Below are 23,881 nucleotides of genomic sequence, written 5' to 3'. Positions count from 1 at the left end.
CCACATTAAAAGGTTGCCACCCAATCACTTTTTTTTTCTATCCAAAACCCCTCCCCTTTGATTTTGGCTAGGAGAGACCCTAGAAAGACTGCCCTTTCTGGACGTTGCAAACTGTGACATATAAAAGCTGTTAGCTGCTCCTGTAGCCAGCAGCATTCAAACCTTGCAAGCTTCTGCTCTCTGAGAACTTGTAATAAGGCACACTCCTCTTACAAGAGTTCATGCTACAAAATAGCAAAGAACTTTAAATATTTGGAAGAACAGTGTATTCATTTTGGCATTGTGCAGAGGTAAGCTATTTGGCTCAACACAATTATATTGCATGCATTGATTTTAAAGTGGCTCACATAGCTTTAGAAATACTATACTATTGGAATACTATACTGTTTTTATGTGCTCTATCTCTTGGTGTACCTGTATGCGTAGGACACATTAGCAGCATATCCTCTGTTGTTACCTGTGATGTAACTTTCCTCCTCATTCTCTGGGAGAGGTTCAGTTCATAAAGACTGCCCACTGAGGACATGGATGTGCAGCAATGCTTTTAGTAGTTCTGGCATTTGGGGCAAATGGTTCACATTCATTTTAGGGTTAGTGATCATGCTGCTTCTTTTTATCTAGCTCTAGAAAGTTCCTCTAAGGCTCTTTCTCATGCCTCCAGCTACATGAATAGTTTCTACTATAAGTTGTCTCTAGACTTGAGCTCAACATTTGTTTGGAATTTTGGAGAAAGTATAATCCAGCATTGCTCCCAAATGATGACTTTGCTAATTCATACCCTCTGTCCTTATTTTTTTCCCCAAAGACCCTAACTCTACCTTTCTGCTTTTAAAGCAAAGTAAACTCGGTGGCCTCTTCTTCTCCACCCCTCAAAATGATAGCCATCTCTGCTGTCAGCCATGCGCTCCTGTTCTCCCTTCTCTGTGAAGCAAGCGCCGTCATCTTACTCAATTCCACTGACTCATCCCCGCCAACCAATAATTTCACTGATATTGAAGCAGCTCTGAATGCACCAATAGATTCTGCGGATATCCCCAAAGCCAGACGGAAGCGCTACATTTCGCAGAATGACATGATCGCCATTCTTGATTATCATAATCAAGTTCGGGGCAAAGTGTTCCCACCAGCAGCAAACATGGAATATATGGTAAGAGGCATTCTTTCTTTCCCCACTTTGTTTTCCAAGTGAGAAAGATATAATTTGTATGTTAGAAGGACCTGAAAGGACACAAGTGTTTGTATGTCGAGGAATGTGGGCTTTTATACATTTTAATATAAGAAAGGTTTTTATGTGCTGAATATTGTTAAATATGGTGTCAATCACATACTTAAGGTTTGTGTGTACCTGTGTGTATGAATATATATACATATGTATAAATATACACACACACATATATATATGTGTGTGTGTATATATATATGTATATATATATATACATATTTGTACTTCAGTGAGTCCCATAACCACTAAGGAACCACCTTTTATATAATATAGATCAAGAGTGAGGTGTGTTGACTTGATCACACTTGAAAACTTGGAAGGTATGTTGTTGTTTTTAAATCACATGCAACTTTTTTTGTGCTTTCTGTATCTAATAGATTTATAAGCTAAAACATTTTCTGAAAGTATGTCTTGAAATGATAGGTTTCATGCACATGATTTAATCTTGGGTAGGTGTCTCTTCCCTTTCTTGGACAAAGCTCATACTGAGACTAGCCTATTTGTATTCTAGGAGAACATGCTGACTTTTTCATCCCTGTGATTTAATGCTTTGTCGTTCAGATAACAGTGAAGCCGGGGTACTTGTACACTGTTCCAGCTTGCCATGGAGGCATTCTTTTCTCTCTCTTAAAAATAGAACCTCTATGTTGGAATCATTTTACTTAGGGAGTAAAAAATGAAGTTGGTATTAAAAGGACAGAGTCTTGTTAAAGTTTTTTTTTTTGGTTTTGAGTTTATACAAGGTTATGGCTTAAAGTTCTGTACTTTATAAAAGCACATGCAGAGTTTGTTTAAGGCAGCAAAGACCATCAATATGATGCTTCCAAATGAGTGAGTGGACATGGTACCACTAATGATTTTATAAGTGCAAAAATAAATGTGGGATTTCTATCAGATCTTAGATTCATCTATATAGAATAAATAAGATTTTTGAGTTTGACCAATTGCTGATGCTCATGTCACTGGAAAACTAAAAACTTGTCAAGTAATGTAAAAGAGTCATAGTTTATAGAAATCCAACTTAAACTCTGAAAATTTTTCTAGGATTTATTCAAGAAAGAGATGATGTAATCAGTCTAGGTGGGAGGAGGGCAATGTGGTTTTATGATTAAGATTATGGGCTTAGCAATATAAACACTTGGATTCAAACCCTGGGAAGCTGTGTGAACTGTTTACCTCACTGTGTTTTATATTATCATCTCTAAAATGTCTGTCCTCTCTAAGATGAAGACAAAAGTAGTGTTTTGCCATGTGCTTGCTGTGGGAAACAAATGACTTGAAGAATAATTAGATCACAACCTACAGATAAATAGATGCTCAATAAGCATTAGTTTCTATGGGCTTCTTTAAACTTTTCATGGAAGGTGCCCAGTGAAAATCCTTTTAAGATCTGAAAATAGAAACAGTTACCTTATAAAAATGGTATTTCTAGTAAGTAATGTAAATGTATAAAGAGAAGAAAAAAATTAAAATTGCTATAGATTACAAAAGACATATGCATTAGAGACTATATGAGCTCAGAAAAGCATAATGTCCAGACTAGACTAGAAGTTTAAGGGATATTTTCTGGCAGTAATTTCATTGCTATGCAGACTGAGGTGAGGGTCAACACCACTGAGCCAGCTTTGAAGATGAGTTCATCTGGGTTCAAAGGATGACTGTGCTGCTTTTTTATATGTCCTTGAACAACTGACTTAATGTATCCAAGACCCAATTTCTCTATTCCTGTCCTTAAAATGGGAATAATAGCACACAATATAAACAACCAGTAAGTAATACAATTCACCATTTTAATGCAGTTGAGAGATCACTATGAGTAATGGTGTAGGTGGGTACAGCACAGTCAAAATACTTATCAATAATTAATTCACTCCACATGCATTTATTTAATTGCTTCTGTGTGCCAAAGCCTTGACTAATTGTTTCCATAGTTGATCTAATTTGATAGCTCATATTCTCTATGTGAGGTTAAGATTGTAATCTTCATTTTACAAATGAACTCAGGTAGACCCAGAGAAGTTAATGACTAAACCAAGGAGTTATGGATACTGAATGGCATTCTTTTCTTTTCTATGTAACTGTATTTTTTCTTTATCTTTGTTTTGCATTGCAATTGCACATGACAGCGAAATACACAGTGATCTATTCACATATTCGCATACCACCATTTGTTCTGCTTTCTTCTTTTCTTCTCCTATTTTCTCCTTTGTCTCTTTGCCCCCACCCTCTTCCACTGCTCAACTCGTCTCTCTCCTCATTTTCATGAGTTCTCTTTTCATTCCATTCTTCTCTCTAGCTTTCATATATGAGGGAGAACATGTGTGTGTGTGGTACTGGGGTTCCTGGTAACCCTTCTACCTGCAGGCTACACTCCCAGACCTATTTTATATTTTTATTTGGAAACAGGGTCTCTTAAGCCAGCACGGCTGGCTTCGAACCTGCGTCATCCTCCTGTCTTCACCTCCCAAGGGCGGAGATTACAAGCGTGTGCCACCACTCCTGGCACCATGCAATCCTTGATTTTCTGAGTCTGGCTGATTTCACTTAGTCAGATGTTCTCAGAGAAAGGCGTCTTTTCACTCATTTGATCTAGCAAGTACTCCATTGAGGGAAATCTCTAGAGATGTCAGCCTTTTCCCCCTGCCTTAAAATGCCAGGTGAAATCCTATAGGATTCTTATTCTATTTGTTATTTACATTATTTCCTTCTCAAATATTGGACCCTACTATGATTTATTCTGTAAGAACCAGAAACAATGCTAATAATTTAGTAGATGTCTGTATGTTTTCCTTAACCCAGTGACTAATGAAAAGAGCATTCAGAATAGTAAGTTCTGTAAAGCAAAATAAAAACTGCTTTTAAATACCTCTGTGAATACTAAGCGTATTGTTCCCTCTCACATATCCATGTGATATTTATTGAGCATTTGGTATGTGTCGGCACTATTCTAAGCAATAGAGATGTATTATAAGTAAGAGATAAGCATTCTTGCTCCCTGGTTGGAACTCAAATAACAAGCCAAATAAGTAAACAAATGTCATAGTATGTTAGGTTAAAAAAGTCATGAAGAAAAATGTAAGTTGTCAGCAAATAGCTCACCAGAGATGGCCCGGGAGTGGGTGATGCACGGCCAGGTTAATGGATACAGCAAGGTGAGCAGAGGGGAGAGCAAAGGCCCAGCAGTGGGAGAAAATGATGAGTTCAGTCAGAAAAATATGCTTGCTGTGGTGAAACATAAATTAGAAGGATTCTTTGAGTAAGTTGGCTGATGGATCCCTCAAAAGGAAGCTTGATGAGAAGTATAATATAATAGGTAGCTTGGAGGCCAGAGCAGGGACTGTGATTTTAATTCTTGAGGCTGAGACTTCAGTTGGACACAGTTAGATTTCTGCTAATTTTTTCAACATGGATTCAGGTTGTGAGAAATTGCCAAGCTAGCTTAGTTCTTAACCTGCACCTTGTACCTCAAAAGCTCAGGACACTCCTTGTTATGACCACCTTACAAATATTGCTCTGAGTCACCAGGTGTGAATTCTGTTTTCTCCTCATGGAGTCCTGTCACTCAAGAGCATACAAGATGGTGCAGGGCTCATGCTAATTACACAGGTTGCAATCCCTTTCATCTACAATTTACTAAGCCTTTCCTGATGCCAGTTTCTTCCTCTAATATTTCCTCCCTTATTTATTCCTTTATTTATTATTATTATTATTTGTGTGTGGGGGGGTACTGGGGTTCCTGGAAGCCTTTCTACCTCTGGGCTACACTCCCAGACCTATTTTTTAAATTTGGAAACAGGGTCTCTTAAGCCAGTGGAGGCTGGCTTCGAACCTGCACGATCCTCCTGTCTCTGCCTCCCAAGTGCGGGGATTACAAGCATGCGCCACCACCCCTGGCTTATTCCTTTATTTATAATCAAACCCTTCCAGTGTTTGATATCATAACGCTGGATACTATAATGCTATTTATTATACTCACAGCCACATTTGATTCTTTCTTTTGGATTGTTGTAGCCTTCCATGAGTATAGTATTGCTTTAATCAAAATCACATTTGAGCCGGGCGTTGTGGCACATGCTTGTAATCCCGGCGCTTGGGAGGTGGAGACAAAAGGATTGCGCAGGTTTGAAGCCAGCCATACTGGCTTAAGAGACCCTGTTTCCAAATAAAAAGTATAAAATAGGTCTGGGAGTGTAGCCCAGAGGTAGAAGGGCTTCCAGGAACCCCAGTACCACCAAAAAAGAAAAAAAAAAAAAGAAAAAATCACGTTTGATTTACAGCCATCAGTGAATTTCTTCCTAATTCCACAATGGTGAGCTTTCAGAGGGCTACATCTATGCTTGTTCATATTTGAATTTCTTTTTCTTAGGTTCTTCTGTAAATATAGTGAGCACCCATTATTTGTTGGATTTCATTGAAATTCCTATGAATCACTATATGCTTATAAGTAGCAATAACTTTGATATTATTATAAGTATTTTAGTAGTTTTCTTGCCACAATGTTTTACCCCCCACATCTGAGATAAATACATTTTTTATGAATCCCCTTAAAATTCCTTAAAATTAATTGATATTTCTTAAGTACTAAGCTATGTTAGTGTATACTTGATCAAATAAAGAAAAAGCAAAACGCAGTTTGAATATGAGGGTATTGATATTCATAGTATGGTTCTATTAATTTGGCTGTTTTGTCAATAATTTTAGAAAAAACACATTTAAAATATTTAATTACCTAAAACAGTATCTTTTCACACAAATAATAATACAGAAAGAACCTCAAGTACGCAACTGAAACTTCTTTACTCTTGGTTTCTGCCCCCCAATTAGTTTATTGACTAATTTCCAAAGTGCCTTGGACACCAGCTGTTTTTCATTCTTCCTAAGGGCAGCTTAAACCATGACTCTAAACCACAAACCACACTCATTTCTTAGAATAAGAATAATCCCCAAAAGAATGAAATTGCAAGACTCACACATGGAGTAAAATTGGTAGGATGTTCTCAGAATTCAAGTCAATTGAATGAATCCATATAAAATGTTTTGAGGTCCCTCCATGAGAGGAGACTATCCAGAGACAGAAATCCTTGTTTTAAAAAGTACAAATGATGAAGTAAAAACAGAGCACAGGGAGGAGGAATTACTAAGCACACAATCCAGTAAGATGTGCTTCTGCATCAGATCCATGCCACAAAACAGGGAGAGACAAAGGGCATAGAAAAGAAGTGATGATCTCCAACTGGCAAATCACTAAAGGCTCCTCTTTGGAGGAGGAGCATTTGAGATGGATGCTCAGGAAGGGGCGGTATGGCTGCTCCAACAGGATAAACAATGAACAGAATCACCTGCAGAGAACAACTAGAACATTTTAGCCATATATTTTTTTAAATTTTTTATTGAACATAAATGGTATACATTTAAACTATACTTGGTGCCCTCTCCCCCCCCTCCGCCCCATTTTCCCTTCCCCCCTCCCACCAATGATTGTCCAGGGTAACCATGCCATATTCATAATTTTACACATATTCGGATGTAGACCCTCATTAATCAAGTTCAGTCTTCCTCCTCCCCTATCTTTCCATTCAAGCTTTGCTGGTATTTCCCCTCCATTACATGAAGTACCAGGAACTCTTTTACACTGTTGGTGGGAATGCAAACTAGTTCAGCCACTATGGAGATCTGTGTGGAGATTCCTAAGAAAGGTGGGAATAGATCCACCATACGATCCAGCTCTACCACTCCTGGGTATTTTCCCAAAAGGGTTGAATCTAGAGAACTATAGCAACATATAGCATACCTATGTTCATAGCAGCACAATTCGTATTAGCCATATTTTTTAAGGAGTTTCAGGAAAGAGTGTTCACATCAAAGCAATTAGCAAGATTGTGAAACTTGAGAGAAGAGTCAAAGATGCATCTTACAAAAATGCCCAAGATGGGATTTATGAGAAAAAGGAACCAAAGAGGTTATGACTGCTGTTGAGTAAGAAATATCAGTTTTTAGGCAAAGGACAAAGGGACCTATACAGCCACACCTACATGTAGTGACAGGTACAAACAATTCAATGAATTGTAGTGCATGAGACTGCAGTCTTTACACAGTGGTCCAAGTGGTGAGTGGGCAGGCGAGGGCAACATAAAGACAGTTATAGGGAATAATGAAACACCTTAAAATGGAAAAAAAATGTAATAGAATTCCAAGAAGCCAAAATGATACTGGTGATAACATGGCTTATTTCATTTGTGTAGTGCCTGCAAATATTATTTATAAAGGTCAAGAAATAAAGTTTTCTAAACTTTTCTGGAAAGAAGAAAAATGCTGATGACCAAGTGTTAGCAGGTAGTGAAGTGACAGAATGGCTGGAATGAGTGAATGGAGAACAGATTTGTCCATCCTCAGAAAGAGCCAATAATCTATTTGCTTAGAAGTATGATAGGTCATGACTCGTGATTAAAGAAAAATACATATTTCATTTATTTCAACTTCATGCAGAAGAAAATGTGGATAATGTAAACTACTTTTTTTTTTGGTCTCCAGTAGTTGAATTGTGTCTATCCTTGTCTTTTTATTTTTATTAATGAAGCCATATTTTGTTCCAGATGGCATGTTTCTTCTGATTTGGTAAGGATAACTCAATTTTCTTGTTATAAACATAGGAAATTTGACATGTCTAACCTAAAATCTCAATGAATGCTTTTATTGCCACTAGAAGGCCTCCTGAGAAAGGTTGCCAGGAAGCAGTGAACTGAGAAAGGCTGCTGACAGGAAGGCTTCTCTCCAGCACATTCGGAACCCTGCATTCCTGTTTCCCTGGATGGAGAACCTTTTAAGTGTCTTGGCTTCCAATGGAGACTAGGCACATATTGGAGGGTTTTTATTCCAAGGTGCATGTTGACTAGGATTACTTGTATACAAGTGAAGAGGTAGAAACTTTGAAGGCTCATTCCTTGTGTCTAGCTTTCCACATCTGAGCCAGTTGCAAGCAAGAATACTTTGTCACAATTTCACTATAGGTTTTAAGAAGTAAATGTAAAGCAAGGACTTGACGTGATACAGAACTTCACCACGAGGCAGGTAGAAAAGTTGTGACTCACATTTGGGCTATAGAGATGGTGACTATATTTCCTAGTATTCAGTACTGGCAAATACTACTTAATCACCTAAAAGCATGTAGAAAAATAACTTTATTGTGCTCCCATTAAGTATTATAGAACACCAAATCATATTTATCCCACAGAGAACACTCAGTCAGTATTTGTTGGACAAATGAATGACGTGTTTTAACGTTTCTCGTTAGAAGTGTTAATGGTGCTTTGGTGGACAGGAGTCATTCAATCCCAGTCACTTATTCACAGTGTGTATTCGTGTGCCTGCCACTGTGCTGAGGGACCAGTGGAGAGCAGAGATGCTCCTGGGTGGGAAGTCTGCGGACAGACAAGTAAGTGTGGAGGCACTATGCTGAGTACTAAAGTACAATAAACACAGTGCTTTCAGATCACATGCGGAGGCCATGCCTGGATTTGGATGGGAGTAGATCAGTGAGGCCTTCCAGAATGAATTGTTCTAAATATTAAATTTGGAGCCAGATGTGGTGACAAATACCTGAAATCCCAGTACCTGGGAGGCTGAGACAGGAGGATCGGAGATTCAAGACCAGCCTCAGCTCAGAAACTTAGCAAGACTCTTAGCAACCTAGCAAGACCCTGTTTAAAAAACTATTTTTTTAAAGGGGCTATGGGTGTAACTCAGAGGTAGAATGTCCATGAGTTCAATTTCTTGTACCTCAAAATAAATAAATAAATAAATAAATATTAATCTGAAATAAGTGAATATCATACAGGAGGAAATTAAGAAAAGAGAAACATTGTAGTCAATATAGAAGGACATTCCTAAGAAGATATTTGGTACATTAAAGGCATGGATAGAAATTCTTTGTGTCTTGCATTTAGTGTATATATATATATATATATATATATATATGTATATGTATATACACATCCACATACATGTATATACACATATATACATACATATACATATATATGTATACACATGTATGTACATACATAACTATATATATTCATGGATATATGTGTATATGTGTATATATGTGTATACATACACACATAGTTATGTTTGTGATACACATATATACATACATATACATATATCTGTATACACATATATGTACATACATAACTATATATTAATGGATTTATGTGTATATATATATATGTGTGTGTATACATACACACATAGTTATGTTTGTGAAGTTGGGACAGACATTAAGAAACTTGTTTGAATTCTACTCCAAGGTCAAGGGAAATTACTGAAGGTTTTAGCTGGGAAGTTGCAGAATCACATTTGCATTTCAGAAAAGTCACACTGGCCACAGGGTGAGGAGGAACTAGAGAAAGAGGACTTGAAGACAGGCTGCAACATCAAGAAGCTGTCATGATAGTCTGCATGTAAGATAATTGAAGCTTGAGCTAAGTGTGATGCAACAGGGGTGCAGCAAAGTGAATTAGAGCTGCAAAATATTTGAGGCTCAAATTAACAGGAGTAAGTGATTCACTCACTTGATGAAACAGCATGGGGAGGATGTCTGTCTTTGACTAGGACAGTTGGCTTTCTCTCTGTTAGAGAACACTAAATAAAGAACAGGTTTTAGGAAGCCATCATTAAGTGACTGCAGGTTTATCCTCCAGGGTACATGACTATAGAAGCTGAAGAAAGTAGCTGGATGTTGGAAGGAACATTCTTCTAACAGAGAATTTTGGATGGCAAAATGCTTTGTTAGTCTACATGGACCACTTTGCATAGTAGAAAGAGGGGAGTGTCATGGACACAGAATGGATGGATAATTTTATGTCTGGGAATGTACTCAAGAATCTTTGTGAGAAAATGCAACTTTTTAAAAGTAAGTGCTGAGATATAAACTACTCCAAATTCAAAGTTGTTTGAGGGGTTTAGGTAGCACTAAGCCTATCTAGTCCTCCTGATGCACTCTAGATAAGGTATTGAAAAATAACCAAAGGACTCCAGAAAAATAAATATTGACTAGTTTAGCTAGTCTGGTGTGGTGAGTTTAAAATATCGGAAAAACATTTAATAAACAGTTTATGGCCATTCAGTAGTTATGAATTCTAGAACTATGTTTGTCTATAAGAATTTGTAAAGAATGGCAGAAAAGGGGACAGGGAAGATAAAAACTAATAGCTTAAATAGGCCAAAATGGATTTGGGCTAGACAAGGTAATGCATGCCTGTCAACTCGGTACTTGGGAGCCTGAAACAGAATGGCAGGTTTGAGGACAGCCTCAGTAGTGTAATGACACTCTTTGGAACCTAGCAAGACCCTGTTTCAAAACAAAAATCAAAAAGGGCTGAGGATGTAGCTCAGAGGTAAAATGTCCCTAGGTCCAGTCCCCAGTAACACACACACACACACTCACACACACACACACACACACACACACACACACACACACACGAGATTTTGTGGGGTTTTTTTTCAGTAATGGGAGTTAAACCCAGGGGTACTCTACCTCCAAGCTACATCCTCAACCCTATTTTTTATTCTTTTATCTTGAAACATAATCTCACTAAGTTGTGGAGGACCCACTAAGTAGCTGAGGCTGGCCACAAACCTGCAATCCTCCTTTCTCTGCCTCCCAAGTACTGTGATTACAAGTGTGCACCACCAAGCCGAGTTCTAACTATATGTTAGACTGGGATTTCAAAGGATAGGATTTGAAGGCTTCCAGTCTGTGTTTTTGATTCACAGCATCAAAATTCTGGCATTACACATTTCTTTTTGACACAAATCGGAAAGAATTCCCAACAAATTGTGTTCTAGACTAAAATTATCCTGAAATCTCTTAAAAATTTTATACCTCATACTGCAAAGCAAAACAGTAAAAAATTGTTACTTTCGAATACCCTGTTTTTCTACTAAAACAGTGCAACAAATTCACATTTCATAAGTTATTTAAATATGAACAGTCTACCAATTCTGTCTCTGCATTCCAGGGAGATCATGTTTTCTCAGCAGGCTGCAGGTAGGCGGAAAGGCATTTGAATTCTTCCAAGTGGGCAACGGAAGATATGGAGTTTTCACGTGTATTACAGCTTAACAAGAAGCCTTTTTTTGGACTTCTGTAAAACTAAGTTGGTAAATAAGTAAATAACCACATGTGAAAATACCTTCCTGGCTTATAGCTCCCGTATTAACTGCTAGCTGTTGGGTATTATATTTCCCTGGAAAAGAAGATCACTGCTAAAAATCCATTGACAAATGGTCTTAAAACTTAGAGATAGCTGGGCGTGGTGGAGCACACTTGTTATCTCCGTGCTTGGGAAGCAGAGACAGGAGGATCATACAGGTTCAAAGCCAACCTCACTGGCTTAAGAGACCCTGTTTCCAAATTTAAATAAATATATAAAAATAGGTCTGGGAGTGTAGCCCGCAGGTAGAAGGGTTCCATCCCCAGTACCACTAAAAACAAACAAACAAACAAACAAAAACTTAGAGATAAAAAACATTTGTCAAAGAGTGTCTGTCAGAGCGATTTAAGGAGGAAAATTGTTTAAAACTTTCAAAAGTTCTCTAACATTGTCTTTCACTGTCTTGTGTTATGTTCCTTCTAAGCAAACTTCTTATCATTTCTACATAATCCTGTTTCTGATTTTTCTATTTGCTTCAGGGCTTCTCTGTTTCCACTTTATCTGTTTGATACTACAGTGGAAACTAGTCCTTAATAAAATGACCAGAAGTGCAGCATGCACTGCTTCCCACTTCAGGTGACTTTCCAGTTCATTGGCACCACGCTATTTTCCAGTCCTCAGCAATAATAGCAGCTGCTATTCAATACACCCTGGCCCTATGAGACCTGTGCTAAATGCACATCACCATCTCATCTAATCCTCACCATGGTCTAGAGATATGGGGACTATATTCCTCATTTGGAGATAGGGAGCTTGAAGCTTGAAGAGTGTGAATTTTCCAAAGTCATACAGCAAGATAACCAAAGTGGAGAGAATGCAGATACATCTCACAACAAGCTTCTGCTTTAAGCAGCAGTATAGTGCTCTCTTCCCTGAATGTGCTCATCCCTCCTGTTCATGAGCCCCTTGAATGGAGACTTTCCCTGCATGTACTTCATCTGAGGATATCACTGAACATTGGAAAGAATGTCTTCATGTGGAGTCAAGTCTTTCCTCCTTTAGGATTTCTACCTTTGAAAACCATGTGGTATGCTAGTGCTGCAAGTGTTTGAATAGCTACTAAAAGGAAAGAAAATCTTTATATCATTGACTGTCAACTCCCAGGCACTCATCCCTTTCTCAGCTATTTCTGTTGAATAGCTACATTTCTTCCATCCAGTGTGTTGCCAATACAGGCTATCACAAAAGATTGCAGAAAAAATATTTGATTTCTGAAAATTTTGGTAATTATAAGAAATATCATTATGAAAATGGAAAATCAAGGCAAACCGTGTGGCTCTGGGCCACAGATGTCCTTCCCTGGTGTCCTTCAGTTGGGTTATAATGTGTGTATTTTTCTGACGGTGCCTGGAATTGACCTGACCTAATTAAAGCAAAATAGACTGACAAATTACTCATTTGTTCTACTTCTGTGGATATATCCTGAGTTAGTGGCAGATTCAGTATATGCTTTAGTTTAAGAAATTTTATTCTTAAGATTTTACATTTTTGAAATTTATGTACACATTTCTCAAACAGGTTACATTAGACATCTCAGTTGTTTAAGCCCTTTAGAGTATTGATGAACATAGAACCAATTTATGAGTCCATATTCAAGGTCTTTAGCCCTGAAGTTTTGATTTGATGGGTTGAAGATTGGGGTGAAGATGCTAGGTCTTCTAAAAAGTTCCCTAGGATGTGACAAGAAAAAAACTCAAACTCATTTATATAGGCCTAATTGTGATGACAATAATACCTTTCATCAGAGGTAATAAATATTAGCAATGATTCAGAACCCCTAAAGGCAGTGCATCTCTTTGTTGATAAAGAAGCCTATATGGAGATAATACTCATCTAAGAGGGTCTTCATCATCTTCTTTTCAATGTAAAATTCTTGGTATCCTACTTTGATTTTTATACAAAGTGGTTCCATATTTTCTAGTTATTTTTGAGGCTGGAGGGAATGCTGTTGCTGTTTTAATAAAGTTCTGCCAAACTTTTCCTTCCACTCTTCCCAAGTAGAATCATTTGAGTCTTACTGAATTAATTTAATCAGAGTCCATGAAGCCCATTCTCTTCCTCCATTTCCTGACTCCTCCCCAGCTGCAGGAAGACTCAGCTCACTGCTCCCCTTCTGTCTGGTTTAATACTGATGCTTGTGTGTTCTGCTCTCAGTGTCCTCCTTTGGCCATTGTACAAGCATTTCTACCCAGTGAGGATAATGCCACCAATTTCATTCATTCATTCATTCATTCATTCATTCATTCTTCATTTTGTGGTACTGGGAATTAAACCCAAGGACATTCTACCTCTGAGCTACACCCTCAGCCTTACTTTTTATTTTTTATTTTCAAACAGGGGGTCACTAAGTTGCAAAGGATGTCACTAGATTTCTGAGGCTAGCTGTGATACTGTGATCCTCCTGTCTCAGCATCCCAAGTATTGAGATTACAAGCACATGCCACCACCCCAGGCTAAATACACCAATTTTAAAACAGCCTGACAATAATGCCAATAAAGTATTTTAAAGTTTTTGGCTACCTTCACAAGAAATAATTTTATCATCATTTAAATTTTGTGTTTGTGTTTGTGTGCGTGTAGTACTGGGGATTAAACCCAGATGCATTTTATGTCTGAGCTACACTATCAGTCCTATTTCATTTTTTTTAATTTTGATACATGATCTTGCTAAGTTACTGTGTGCTGGCCTTGAACATGCAATCTTCCTGTCTCAGCCTCCCAAGTATTTTAATTCTAGGCATGCACAAACATGCCCAGCTTTAATCACTTAATTTTCCATTCTCAAAAAATATACAGCCCTAGCTAAGTTATTAAACATAAAAAGTTGTTTATGCAAAGTTTACTTACTTTTTATATAAATATGTGTGAAATGACCACACAAATGTCCAAGAAAATAAACCTTTAAAAAATATGCTATACTCTCTCCAATGCCATCACTATCATAGCGCACTTGACAATAGTCATTTTGTAAATCTGTCTCCAGAAATTCAATATCTAATATTTTTATTTTTAGCATTTTATGTCTTGAACATGATTTCATGAACACAATATATTTTTCAAAGTTCAATTTATTTTCAAAGTTAATCTTGTTTTTTTCTAAAACTTTTAGGTTTAGCTTATTAATCATTCTGTTCTTTTCATAAATATAGCAGGTCTTGACAATTGTATTTGTTTATAAATTCAAACTATATTTAAAGATTTAATTGTTTTTATTTATGAGTATGTCAATTTACTTACTAAATAAGCATCCTTTTCATATATTTAAATGTCCATGCAATCTAACAAATTCATTGACTGTTGAGTTCTCCTAAATTATGCAATGCCATCTAAAATATTTAAGTGCTTTTCTTATCATTTTCAACCTACAATCACAAATCCAAGGAATTACTTATCTATTTAGTTTATATTAAAAATATAAGACTACCTTGTTAATGTAATAAGCCATTTTCTTCTTTTTTACTTTTTGTAGTACTAGGGATAGAATCCAGGGCCATTTTACCTTCAAGGTACACCCTCAGCCTTATTTTTTTATTTTTTATTTTGAAACAAGGTCTCACTGAGTTGCAGAGGACCTCAATAAGTAGCTGAGGCTGTCTGCAAACCACAATCCTCCTGTCTCAGCCTCCTAAATACATGCACCACCACAACTGTTCTTTCTAGCCATGTTCTTTTAACCATTACAAATGCTAATAAAAAATAAATTTTCATCTAAATGTATTTACCATTCTTAACTTTAAATTTTATCCTTTTAAGTACCATTATGCTTAATTTTTCTCTTTGGAATTAAATTATGTTATCCTCTTAAGGAAAGAAAATGTCATCTCCCCAAAGTTTAGGGTTAGATTTCCAAGTAATGTCTAGTTGTTTCCAATTTTATTACATTTCTTATTGGCCAGAGATACTGGCTGGGATTTAGGAAGGGAGCTTCAGATGTCATGTTTCATGATCCTGGCTGCCACTATGTGGTGAATCTCAAAATTTAAGGACAGTTGATAAGGTAACCTCTTATCTGGGTTGGATTTATATCATTAATTCCTCTGTCTACTGTGAAAGCCAGTAACTCTCATTCTTTTACTTTATTTGCTATTTCTTTAGCTCAAGCTTGAAAGATCTCAGAACTTGATTAGCATCCCACATTCTTTTAATATTACTCTTATCTTTTAGGGTCAAAATTCATCTAGATATTTAAATGACATCAGTTTGAGCTCTGGATCTCTCTCAGGTCTCAGCCTAACTAAGAGCTTTCAGCTCCTTGTGATTTACAGATGAGTTACTACATTCAGCTCAAGCTATCTCTAACTTTATTTATTTATTTGTTCATTTGTTTGTTTGTTTTGAGGTATTGGGGATGGCACCCAGGGGCATTCAACCTTTGAGCTACACCCCCAGCCTGATTTTTTATTTATTTTTATTTTGAAACAGGGTCTCACTGAGTTGCAAAGGGCCTCACTAAGTAGCTGAGGCTGGCCATGAGCCGCGATCCTCCTGTCTCAGCCTCCCGAATGCTGGGATTACAAGCGTGCGCTACCACGCCCGGCTGTTAAATCTTTTTAATTAGTTTGAATAAGATTATTTTGTTCTCTCTCTGGTATAGAGAGAGACAGAGCAGAGCAAATCACAGGCCAATATAAGATAGATACTTATATTATGAGAAACTGAAGTGTTAGGAAGGTACCCTATAGGTGACTTCATCCAAACTTCTTTTTATTTGAGTTAAGTGGAAGACAGGTAATAATTGGCGTTTTCTTAGCCACCAGTGATTTTTGGCAGTAAAATTAAGGATAGAACACAAGATCCTTAAGCTTCAGGTCAGTGTTATTTGTAGCATGCTGTGCTTATATCATTGCAGAAGATTATAAGAACGTATCTTTAAATCTGAGTGCACACTTTCATTCAGTATGAATCTAATGCATATATGGACTTCTTTCCAGGTAACTAAAATCAGTTAAACTCTCAGGAAACACAATTTGTTGATGCTATTCCATCTGAAATTCCCTTATAAACTAATTGTGCTGTTTTGTATTTTGGAAAAATACAGTCAATATTTCAGAAATACATATTTGATTAATATGTGTTATTAATATTTGTTAATATTTGAAGAGCACATATTAAATAATTCCATTATCAGTTGAATAAAATGTATTCTAAAGTTAATTGCAGTGTTAGCATACTACAATTTTTACATAAACTCTGTGAGTTTACTTTATGCAATCTTATATCAGTTTGTGAAAGATGACTTTTCTTTTCCTAATTTAAAACAATTTTTGAATTACAATTCTCTTTCAAGAGTACCTACCATGGTCTTTGGAGTGAGAGTGTTTTTTGAAGTGTTTATTTATTATTTTGGTTTTTGTTTCTCATTTTATTTCAAAGCCACTGTATTAATTTTCTTTCACTTAATACATTGTTATATTAAGTAAAATTATATGACCCATTATCCTTGGGGAAAATTAAGCTTTTCCAGTGCTATGGTCAAGAAGCACCCTTGAGTCTGCCTGAAAACTTGTAACTTACACCAAACACATGCTATTAACTCTTGTTCAGATACATACAACCTGATGGAGGAAAAAGTTCTTATATGAAATTCTCAAATGATGCTCCCTGTGAACTTTAGTAGTTAATAAAACTGCCTCTTCTTTTTAAATTTCTTCTAAAGTAGATTTTGAACTACTATTGAGTCACAATTGAGCATACATTTTCAGGTATATATAAATATTATAAATATAATAATATAAATATATAAAAATATAAATATATAAATATTTACTTATAAATATTATATATAAATATTATAAATAATTCTATATTAAATAAATATGATAAATCTATAAATTTATATAAATATTATAAATATATAAATATTATGTAAATATATAAATATTATAAATAATTTAGAAAATAATGTGAACTATAAAATTCAATTTAAAAATAATTCTTCCCAACAGATAAATATGTCAATCACATTCCTACTATGGAAGAATTTTTAAAAATATTTTGGTGTAAAAGATTTATATACATGTTCCATTTTGTGTGTGTGCATGTGTGCTGCTGGGGATTAAACCCGGGAGTATTCTACCACTGAGCTACACCCTGAGACTGATTTTTTTTTTTATTCTTTATTTTTGAAATGGGGCCTTACTAAGTTATGGAGAGCCTCATTAAATAGTTGAGGCTGGCTGTGAACCCAGACCCTCTTGTCTCAGCCTCTCAAATACTGGGATTACAAGCATGCACCATCATGCCCGATATACATGCTCCATTTTGCGTCTTTCTAATTTGTATCTTGCTAGGAAGTAAATTGCCATTTCAGAGTGACTTGTTATTGGCAGGTTGACAACTGTTTGGCTTAATTTCTTCATGTAGCACTAGAGATGCGCATGTCAATCCATATGGTAACTAATGTGAATGTATTAATATGACTGTCTATTAAAGCTAAGGCTCACTCAAGTTTTGTCCTACAACTTTTTTCAATGAAAGAAAGTGTACTATACATGAATAACTTTCTTATTTCTTATGTTTCTTTTTCAGAGAAAAAAAGTTACTATTTTTTCTAAGTTTATTTAAATATACCATAATATGTTATGTTTTTATAACATCCTAAGTGTCATTGGCAAGTTGTTTTATCATGATTTGTTTCTAGTTCATACCAACTAAAGATGTAAATTTTCTCATTATTATTACTACTTCTATAGATTCAAATGATATAAAAGATGAAGGCTTGATGAAGTTTATTATATTATAGCATAGTTTCTTTGAAAGTTGCAATATTTAATAGACATTATTAATTTTATCTGTTTTCAAAATATATGAATATAATCCTTTCTTATTTCTGTGAAGATGACCTGTAGGGAAATCAATTGACTTTGTTGGACTCAAAATTCAATGATCAATAAAATATATCCCCAAGTTATAATGAGATATGGGGTTTTTGTTAACCTAACCTTTACAAAAACTGATCTAGATGCTGAATCTAGATGACATTGTAAAGATAATAAATTTTTGTAGTTAGTGTGACCATATTTAAATATAGAACTTTTGATAACAGTGCTCTGAACTTACTTTCTTTTAGTTAAAATAATCTCAGGACCAAGAACTGAAAGAACTCTGGGAAAGAGTAGCACTGTTTTTCCCCTTTTGCTTTGTGTCTGTTACAGCAAATCTGGAAAAACTAAAGCTTATTTTTTAATCCCTACAGGTTTGGGATGAAAATCTTGCAAAATCTGCAGAGGCTTGGGCAGCTACTTGTATTTGGGACCATGGACCTTCTTACTTGCTGAGATTTTTGGGCCAAAATTTATCTGTGCGAACCGGCAGGTAGGAAGCAGTTTCACCCACTCACTATATCTTTGTGGCTTTATTAACTAGAAACTTCAAGGGAGAATGACACTAACTTCAAGTAATATTAGAAAATATTGACTGAGTGCTCACGGCGTATCAGACACTGATGTTTGATCTACAGATATCTTAGATATCTAGAGTTACATAACTAATTAAAAATCCTTAATAAGACCAATTCCCCTATTTAATTTTGGAATATCCTCTTCACTCTACTTCTTCTTTGACTTCACACAGCATCTTAGAGAGGATCAAGCATGTATTGTGTCTGGTCTTCTTTTGCAAGGGAAATTCTATGAATATGGCATGCAACATATTTTGTGGGTTTATTTGGTGTGTGTGTGTGTGTGTGTGTGTGTGTGTGTGTGTGTGTAGATGTTTCATTGTTGCACATACCTGCAATAATTAATATAATTAATAGACAAATAAAATAGGAAGCATTTGTATTTTCATATATAAATACATATATGTCCATAAATACAGGTGTATGTAACTATGGGAAAAGCTATTCCCATTGATAGAATACTTTTTCTACCACTGTGGAATGTCCTTATTTGGCATTCCAAAGACCTATTCTTTTCCATAAAGGGGAAGAAAATCAGGTGTGCTATTAATAAAATCAAAGAAATTAAGATTCAGAAAAATATGTGCTGAATGCTAGTGATATGACTACTTTTATATATCTAATACTGGGTTGTTTATAAAATACTGATGGAGAAAATTTTAAACATGGATTATATAAAATTTCAGTGATTCCTGAGATTTCTGCATTTTCTCTTTCCCAAATACCCTGACACATATTTAGACATATACAGAGTCACTTGCTTCATTCCTAGGCATTTTCATGCTTGATCTTACTTGGAGAAATAAAGAACTCTATGAGACGATAATGGTCATTGTGAGGAGTATATTTAATCATCATGAATAATCTTAAAAAACAATTAACGGTGTAGCATGAGCCCACAATAAATTACCACTGCTCTACTCTAGATTCCTTTTTTTTTTTTTTTTTTTTTTTGCCTTCTCTTGACATCCAGATATCGCTCGATTCTCCAGTTGGTCAAGCCATGGTATGATGAAGTGAAAGATTATGCTTTTCCATATCCCCAGGATTGCAACCCCAGATGTCCTATGAGATGTTTTGGTCCCATGTGCACACATTATACACAGGTTATTTCAATTTCCTTATTAATCTTTGATTCATATTTTTAAATGTTGCTATTATTGTGGTAAAAATTTATTTTCATAGCAATGTCAGAAAATATTGGTTTTTTTTTTTACAGATGGTTTGGGCCACTTCCAATCGGATAGGATGTGCAATCAATACTTGTCAAAACATGAATATTTGGGGATCTGTATGGCCACGTGCAGTTTACTTAGTATGCAACTATGCCCCAAAGTGAGTACCAGGTTGGATTGTATTTCCCGCATTCCTTAATGATGTTAAATATCTCCAGCCTAATATAAATTTCAGACAGCTAAGTGAGTAAGAATTAGCTACACTGGTCTTTAACCTCAAATCCACCATTATTCCTTTATTTCTGAAAAAAAAAAAAAAAAATGATGAGGTGAAATTCTGGCCTACAGTTGTAAGCAAAAGCTGAGCATGTGGGCTCACTAAATTCTCCTTACTATCTTTCTTCTGCCATGTTAATTGTAAACAATGTACTTTTAAGATAGACTGATAAAAATATCAGTCTGATAAAAATATCAGAAAAAATATTCTAGAGAATTTATCAACATCATGGTAATAGCATTTATCAGTACTATTGGCTCATTTATTTTCAGTAATGGGGACTGAACCCAGGAACATTCAACTCAAAGCTGCATTCCCAGCCCTATTTTTTATTCTTTATTTTGAAACAGGGTCCCATTAACTTGCAGAAGGCCTCACAAAGTAGCTGAGGCTGGCTGAGAACCTGTGGTCCTTCTGTCTCAGCCTCCCTGGCTCGCCTTTGTGACCAGGGAAAGCAAATTATTGGAAATAAACCCACTTTTTCCTTCTCTTATACTTTTGATTAAAAATAGTGAGTAGTATCAGCATGTGGCCTACATAAATGTATCATAGAAATTTATCAAAAATTATAAAATACAGCCATATTTATGAACATTTTATGGATCAATTTTCCAACATTTGATAAAATGCCTTCCTAATAACAATAACTCTTTAGATAATAAAATGTTCCAATATTTAAAGACAGTCCTATTCCCATTTGGAATAAATACCAAAATGTGCAAAGGATTTATGATAGTCTTGTTGTCTTCCAAAGTAAGTCCCAAACAAAGATTTTCCTTAGCTAGTCCAGCATGGAGAGGGAGTGAGAAAATGTGACAGGAATAAGTGCATTACTCATTGATATGGTAGTGTGCCAGGGGCAGTGTTTTTGCAAATTTAGAAAAACAGTGATTTTTCCTGATGGTTCTCCTTCATAATTATTAGAATAGGAAGGTTTACAAACTTGAACATGTCTGCATTATTAAGAATACCATTAAATCTGTGCATTAGTTTTATGCTTTTAGTTTCATGCTTTTTATTTTTCTACTGAGCCTTTACCCTTTCTCCCTCATATAAATAGGCTAGGTAGTAACCAGATGGTCAAAGAGATTTTTTGTTTTATTCATTTAATCTGTTTTGGGCCAATGATTAGGCTTTTCTAATAACATATATGAGATATATTAATGTTTTATGGGTCCAAGAAATTAAGATACTGCATTAACATGCTATATTAAAATTTAATAAAAACATGTTTTCTGGAACGTAGGCAATGGGGAGTTTTAAAAATTTGAATAGTAGCTGAACAGATGAATACAATTATTCCAATGGTAATATGAAGTTATCTCTAGTCTAACTCTTTTCCAGTGGAGGATAAAAGAGAAGGAGAGAGAAAAGGAAGGAGAAAAAGAGAGTGCACACTTAATTAAAATAGGACAAAATAACAGTATGGCAATACCTCTCAATTGATTTCCTATTTTATTATGCTCTATTTAAGAAAGTCTGTGAAAGTTCACAATATAACATATAGCAATAATTTTACAAATATTAAATTCTGCTTTTAAGTTTCTGTTAGCAAAATATGTACCCAGCAGTTTTGAAAAGTTATGTAAAATAAATAGAAAAAGTATGAAATTTCAGTAACATAGGCTGAGTCCCTGTCCCTTATAGCTTAGGTAAATATATAGAGGGAAACAATATAGAGCATGGGCCATGCTGAATATAAAGGAGTGCGCTACACTCATAGGAAAACAGGCTTTTCCAGACAAGCATGTGATGTCAAAATTATACTCAAGAAATCTTATCCCCGAGGCAAACCATAGAATAAGTTTAATAAAGGTGGAGAGTCCTCAAATTCCATTCCATTTTTTAGTATTAATAGTTACCTAGCAAGTCTCTCATTTCATACGTAATTTTTTCCATTTAAACCTTTTATAGATGAAAGTCTAGATGTTTAACTGACTGGCTTTAGTAGATATTTTCATATCCTTATAGTCACTGTCTGGATTTTATTTAGGGCTAAAGAAAATGGGGACCCCCCTGTTTCACCATTTTAGACTCTTATCCATTGTTGTCTTATCTTCAATTCTGCCTTTTTACCATTGATAAACAGATTTTCTTCTGATCATTTATTTTCCTTCATATTGCTATCTTTATTAATATTTCTTAGTATTATAGCTACTACTAAATATACTACTTAAAATACATATATCACCTCCTTTATAATTAAAAGAGCCAAATAATAAAACATCACAACTATTTTAACCATCCTAAATCATGAATTACATTTTTATTATGATCTTGGCCATTCATGGAGTGAAAGAAAAGATACTGACAAAGTAATTTAATTAAATGTGTTTGGAATTATCAAAAACTAATAATATTAACTAAAAATTTAGTAGCTATGAATTTATGTATGGAAAAAGGTTTTGGAATCATCTTTCATTGTGTTTGTGAGCCCTTATTCTCTTTTTTGTTTTTTTTTTCCAGCTCCTTTTATTTAATGAAGATCTGAATCTAAAATATTTTAGAATTTTAGAAACAAATCTTATGAACAGTTATAACTTTTGAGTTTATGGTGACTTCTTATTCATTTCTTCATTAGTAAGCCTCACAGAAAATACTAGGCATTTTAAAAATAATTTAATTGGTGCATTATAAGTACATATGATAGATTCACAGTAAAAATGTATGAGGGCATCATTATTTAATCTTTTCCTCCACAGTATTTTTTTAGTCATCCTTAGGGGATGTTTGTATGAGTTAGGAGTAAGTTTAAGTGACCAAGACCTAATTATATACTCTAGAAGGTGCCAGAGGAGATAGGCATAGAGGGTATCACCATGTGATTTAGAAACTCACTTCTTATCTTTAAAATAAGATAATACTAACTCACTCAGAAGAAAAGTATTTTTAAAGCAAAATACATGATTATACATGATTATAGGAATAGAAAATGGATGCACACGTTAATATATGTGAGCATGAGCTTAAGAAAAACATGATTTAAAAAAATGAGTGAGTAGCAATAATGTTTTTTTTTCCCTTTTAGGGGCAATTGGATTGGAGAAGCGCCATATAAAGTAGGAGTACCATGTTCATCTTGTCCTCCAAGTTATGGAGGATCTTGTACTGACAATCTGTGTTTCCCAGGAGTAACATCAAACTACCTATATTGGTTTAAATAAGCTTATCTTTTTCTCCAGGAAACATAATGATTTCTGGGAATTATAGGCATATATATATTGAAATTTGCACATATTATACATATTTTTTTCATTTTAGCATTCATTTGTATAGTGTTTGTCTAGTATGTTGTTTAATCCTTGAATATAATCAAAACTTCCTTTATTATTTTCAGACACCTGAGTCTAAATTAAATATTGTATATGTAGTGATGACATAGTTGATGCATTCAATTCCTAAACTCACATTACAAACAAATTATACTATTATGTTCCCAAGGAATAAATCATATGTTCAACTTGTAATGTGTGTATGTATACATAGATATACATATGTATGTGTGTGTATATGTACACACAAATATATGATGTAACACCATGATAATAATTTGATACAGTAGTAAATTTGAGAAAAAATTTTAAAATA

At 35.1% G+C, this 23,881-nt stretch overlaps 1 protein-coding gene across 1 annotated transcript; it reads left to right on the top strand.

Annotated features, from left to right (window-relative positions):
- Positions 1-874: 874 nt before the first annotated feature.
- PI15 (peptidase inhibitor 15) lies at positions 875-23,457 on the top strand (the record flags this gene model as incomplete). The annotated part of the gene is made up of 5 exons (XM_080695145.1): positions 875-1,147; positions 18,638-18,756; positions 19,815-19,947; positions 20,061-20,176; positions 23,322-23,457. 5 exons carry the CDS (start codon positions 875-877, stop codon positions 23,455-23,457), a joined length of 777 nt encoding a protein of 258 aa, XP_080551271.1.
- Positions 23,458-23,881: the final 424 nt, after the last annotated feature.

Source organism: Muscardinus avellanarius, assembly GCF_963383645.1.
Source record: "Muscardinus avellanarius genome assembly, chromosome: 4".
NCBI classification, from domain to species: Eukaryota; Metazoa; Chordata; class Mammalia; order Rodentia; family Gliridae; genus Muscardinus; species Muscardinus avellanarius.
Note: the sequence above shows the minus strand (reverse complement) of the source record. Positions and strands in the feature narration are given on the sequence as shown.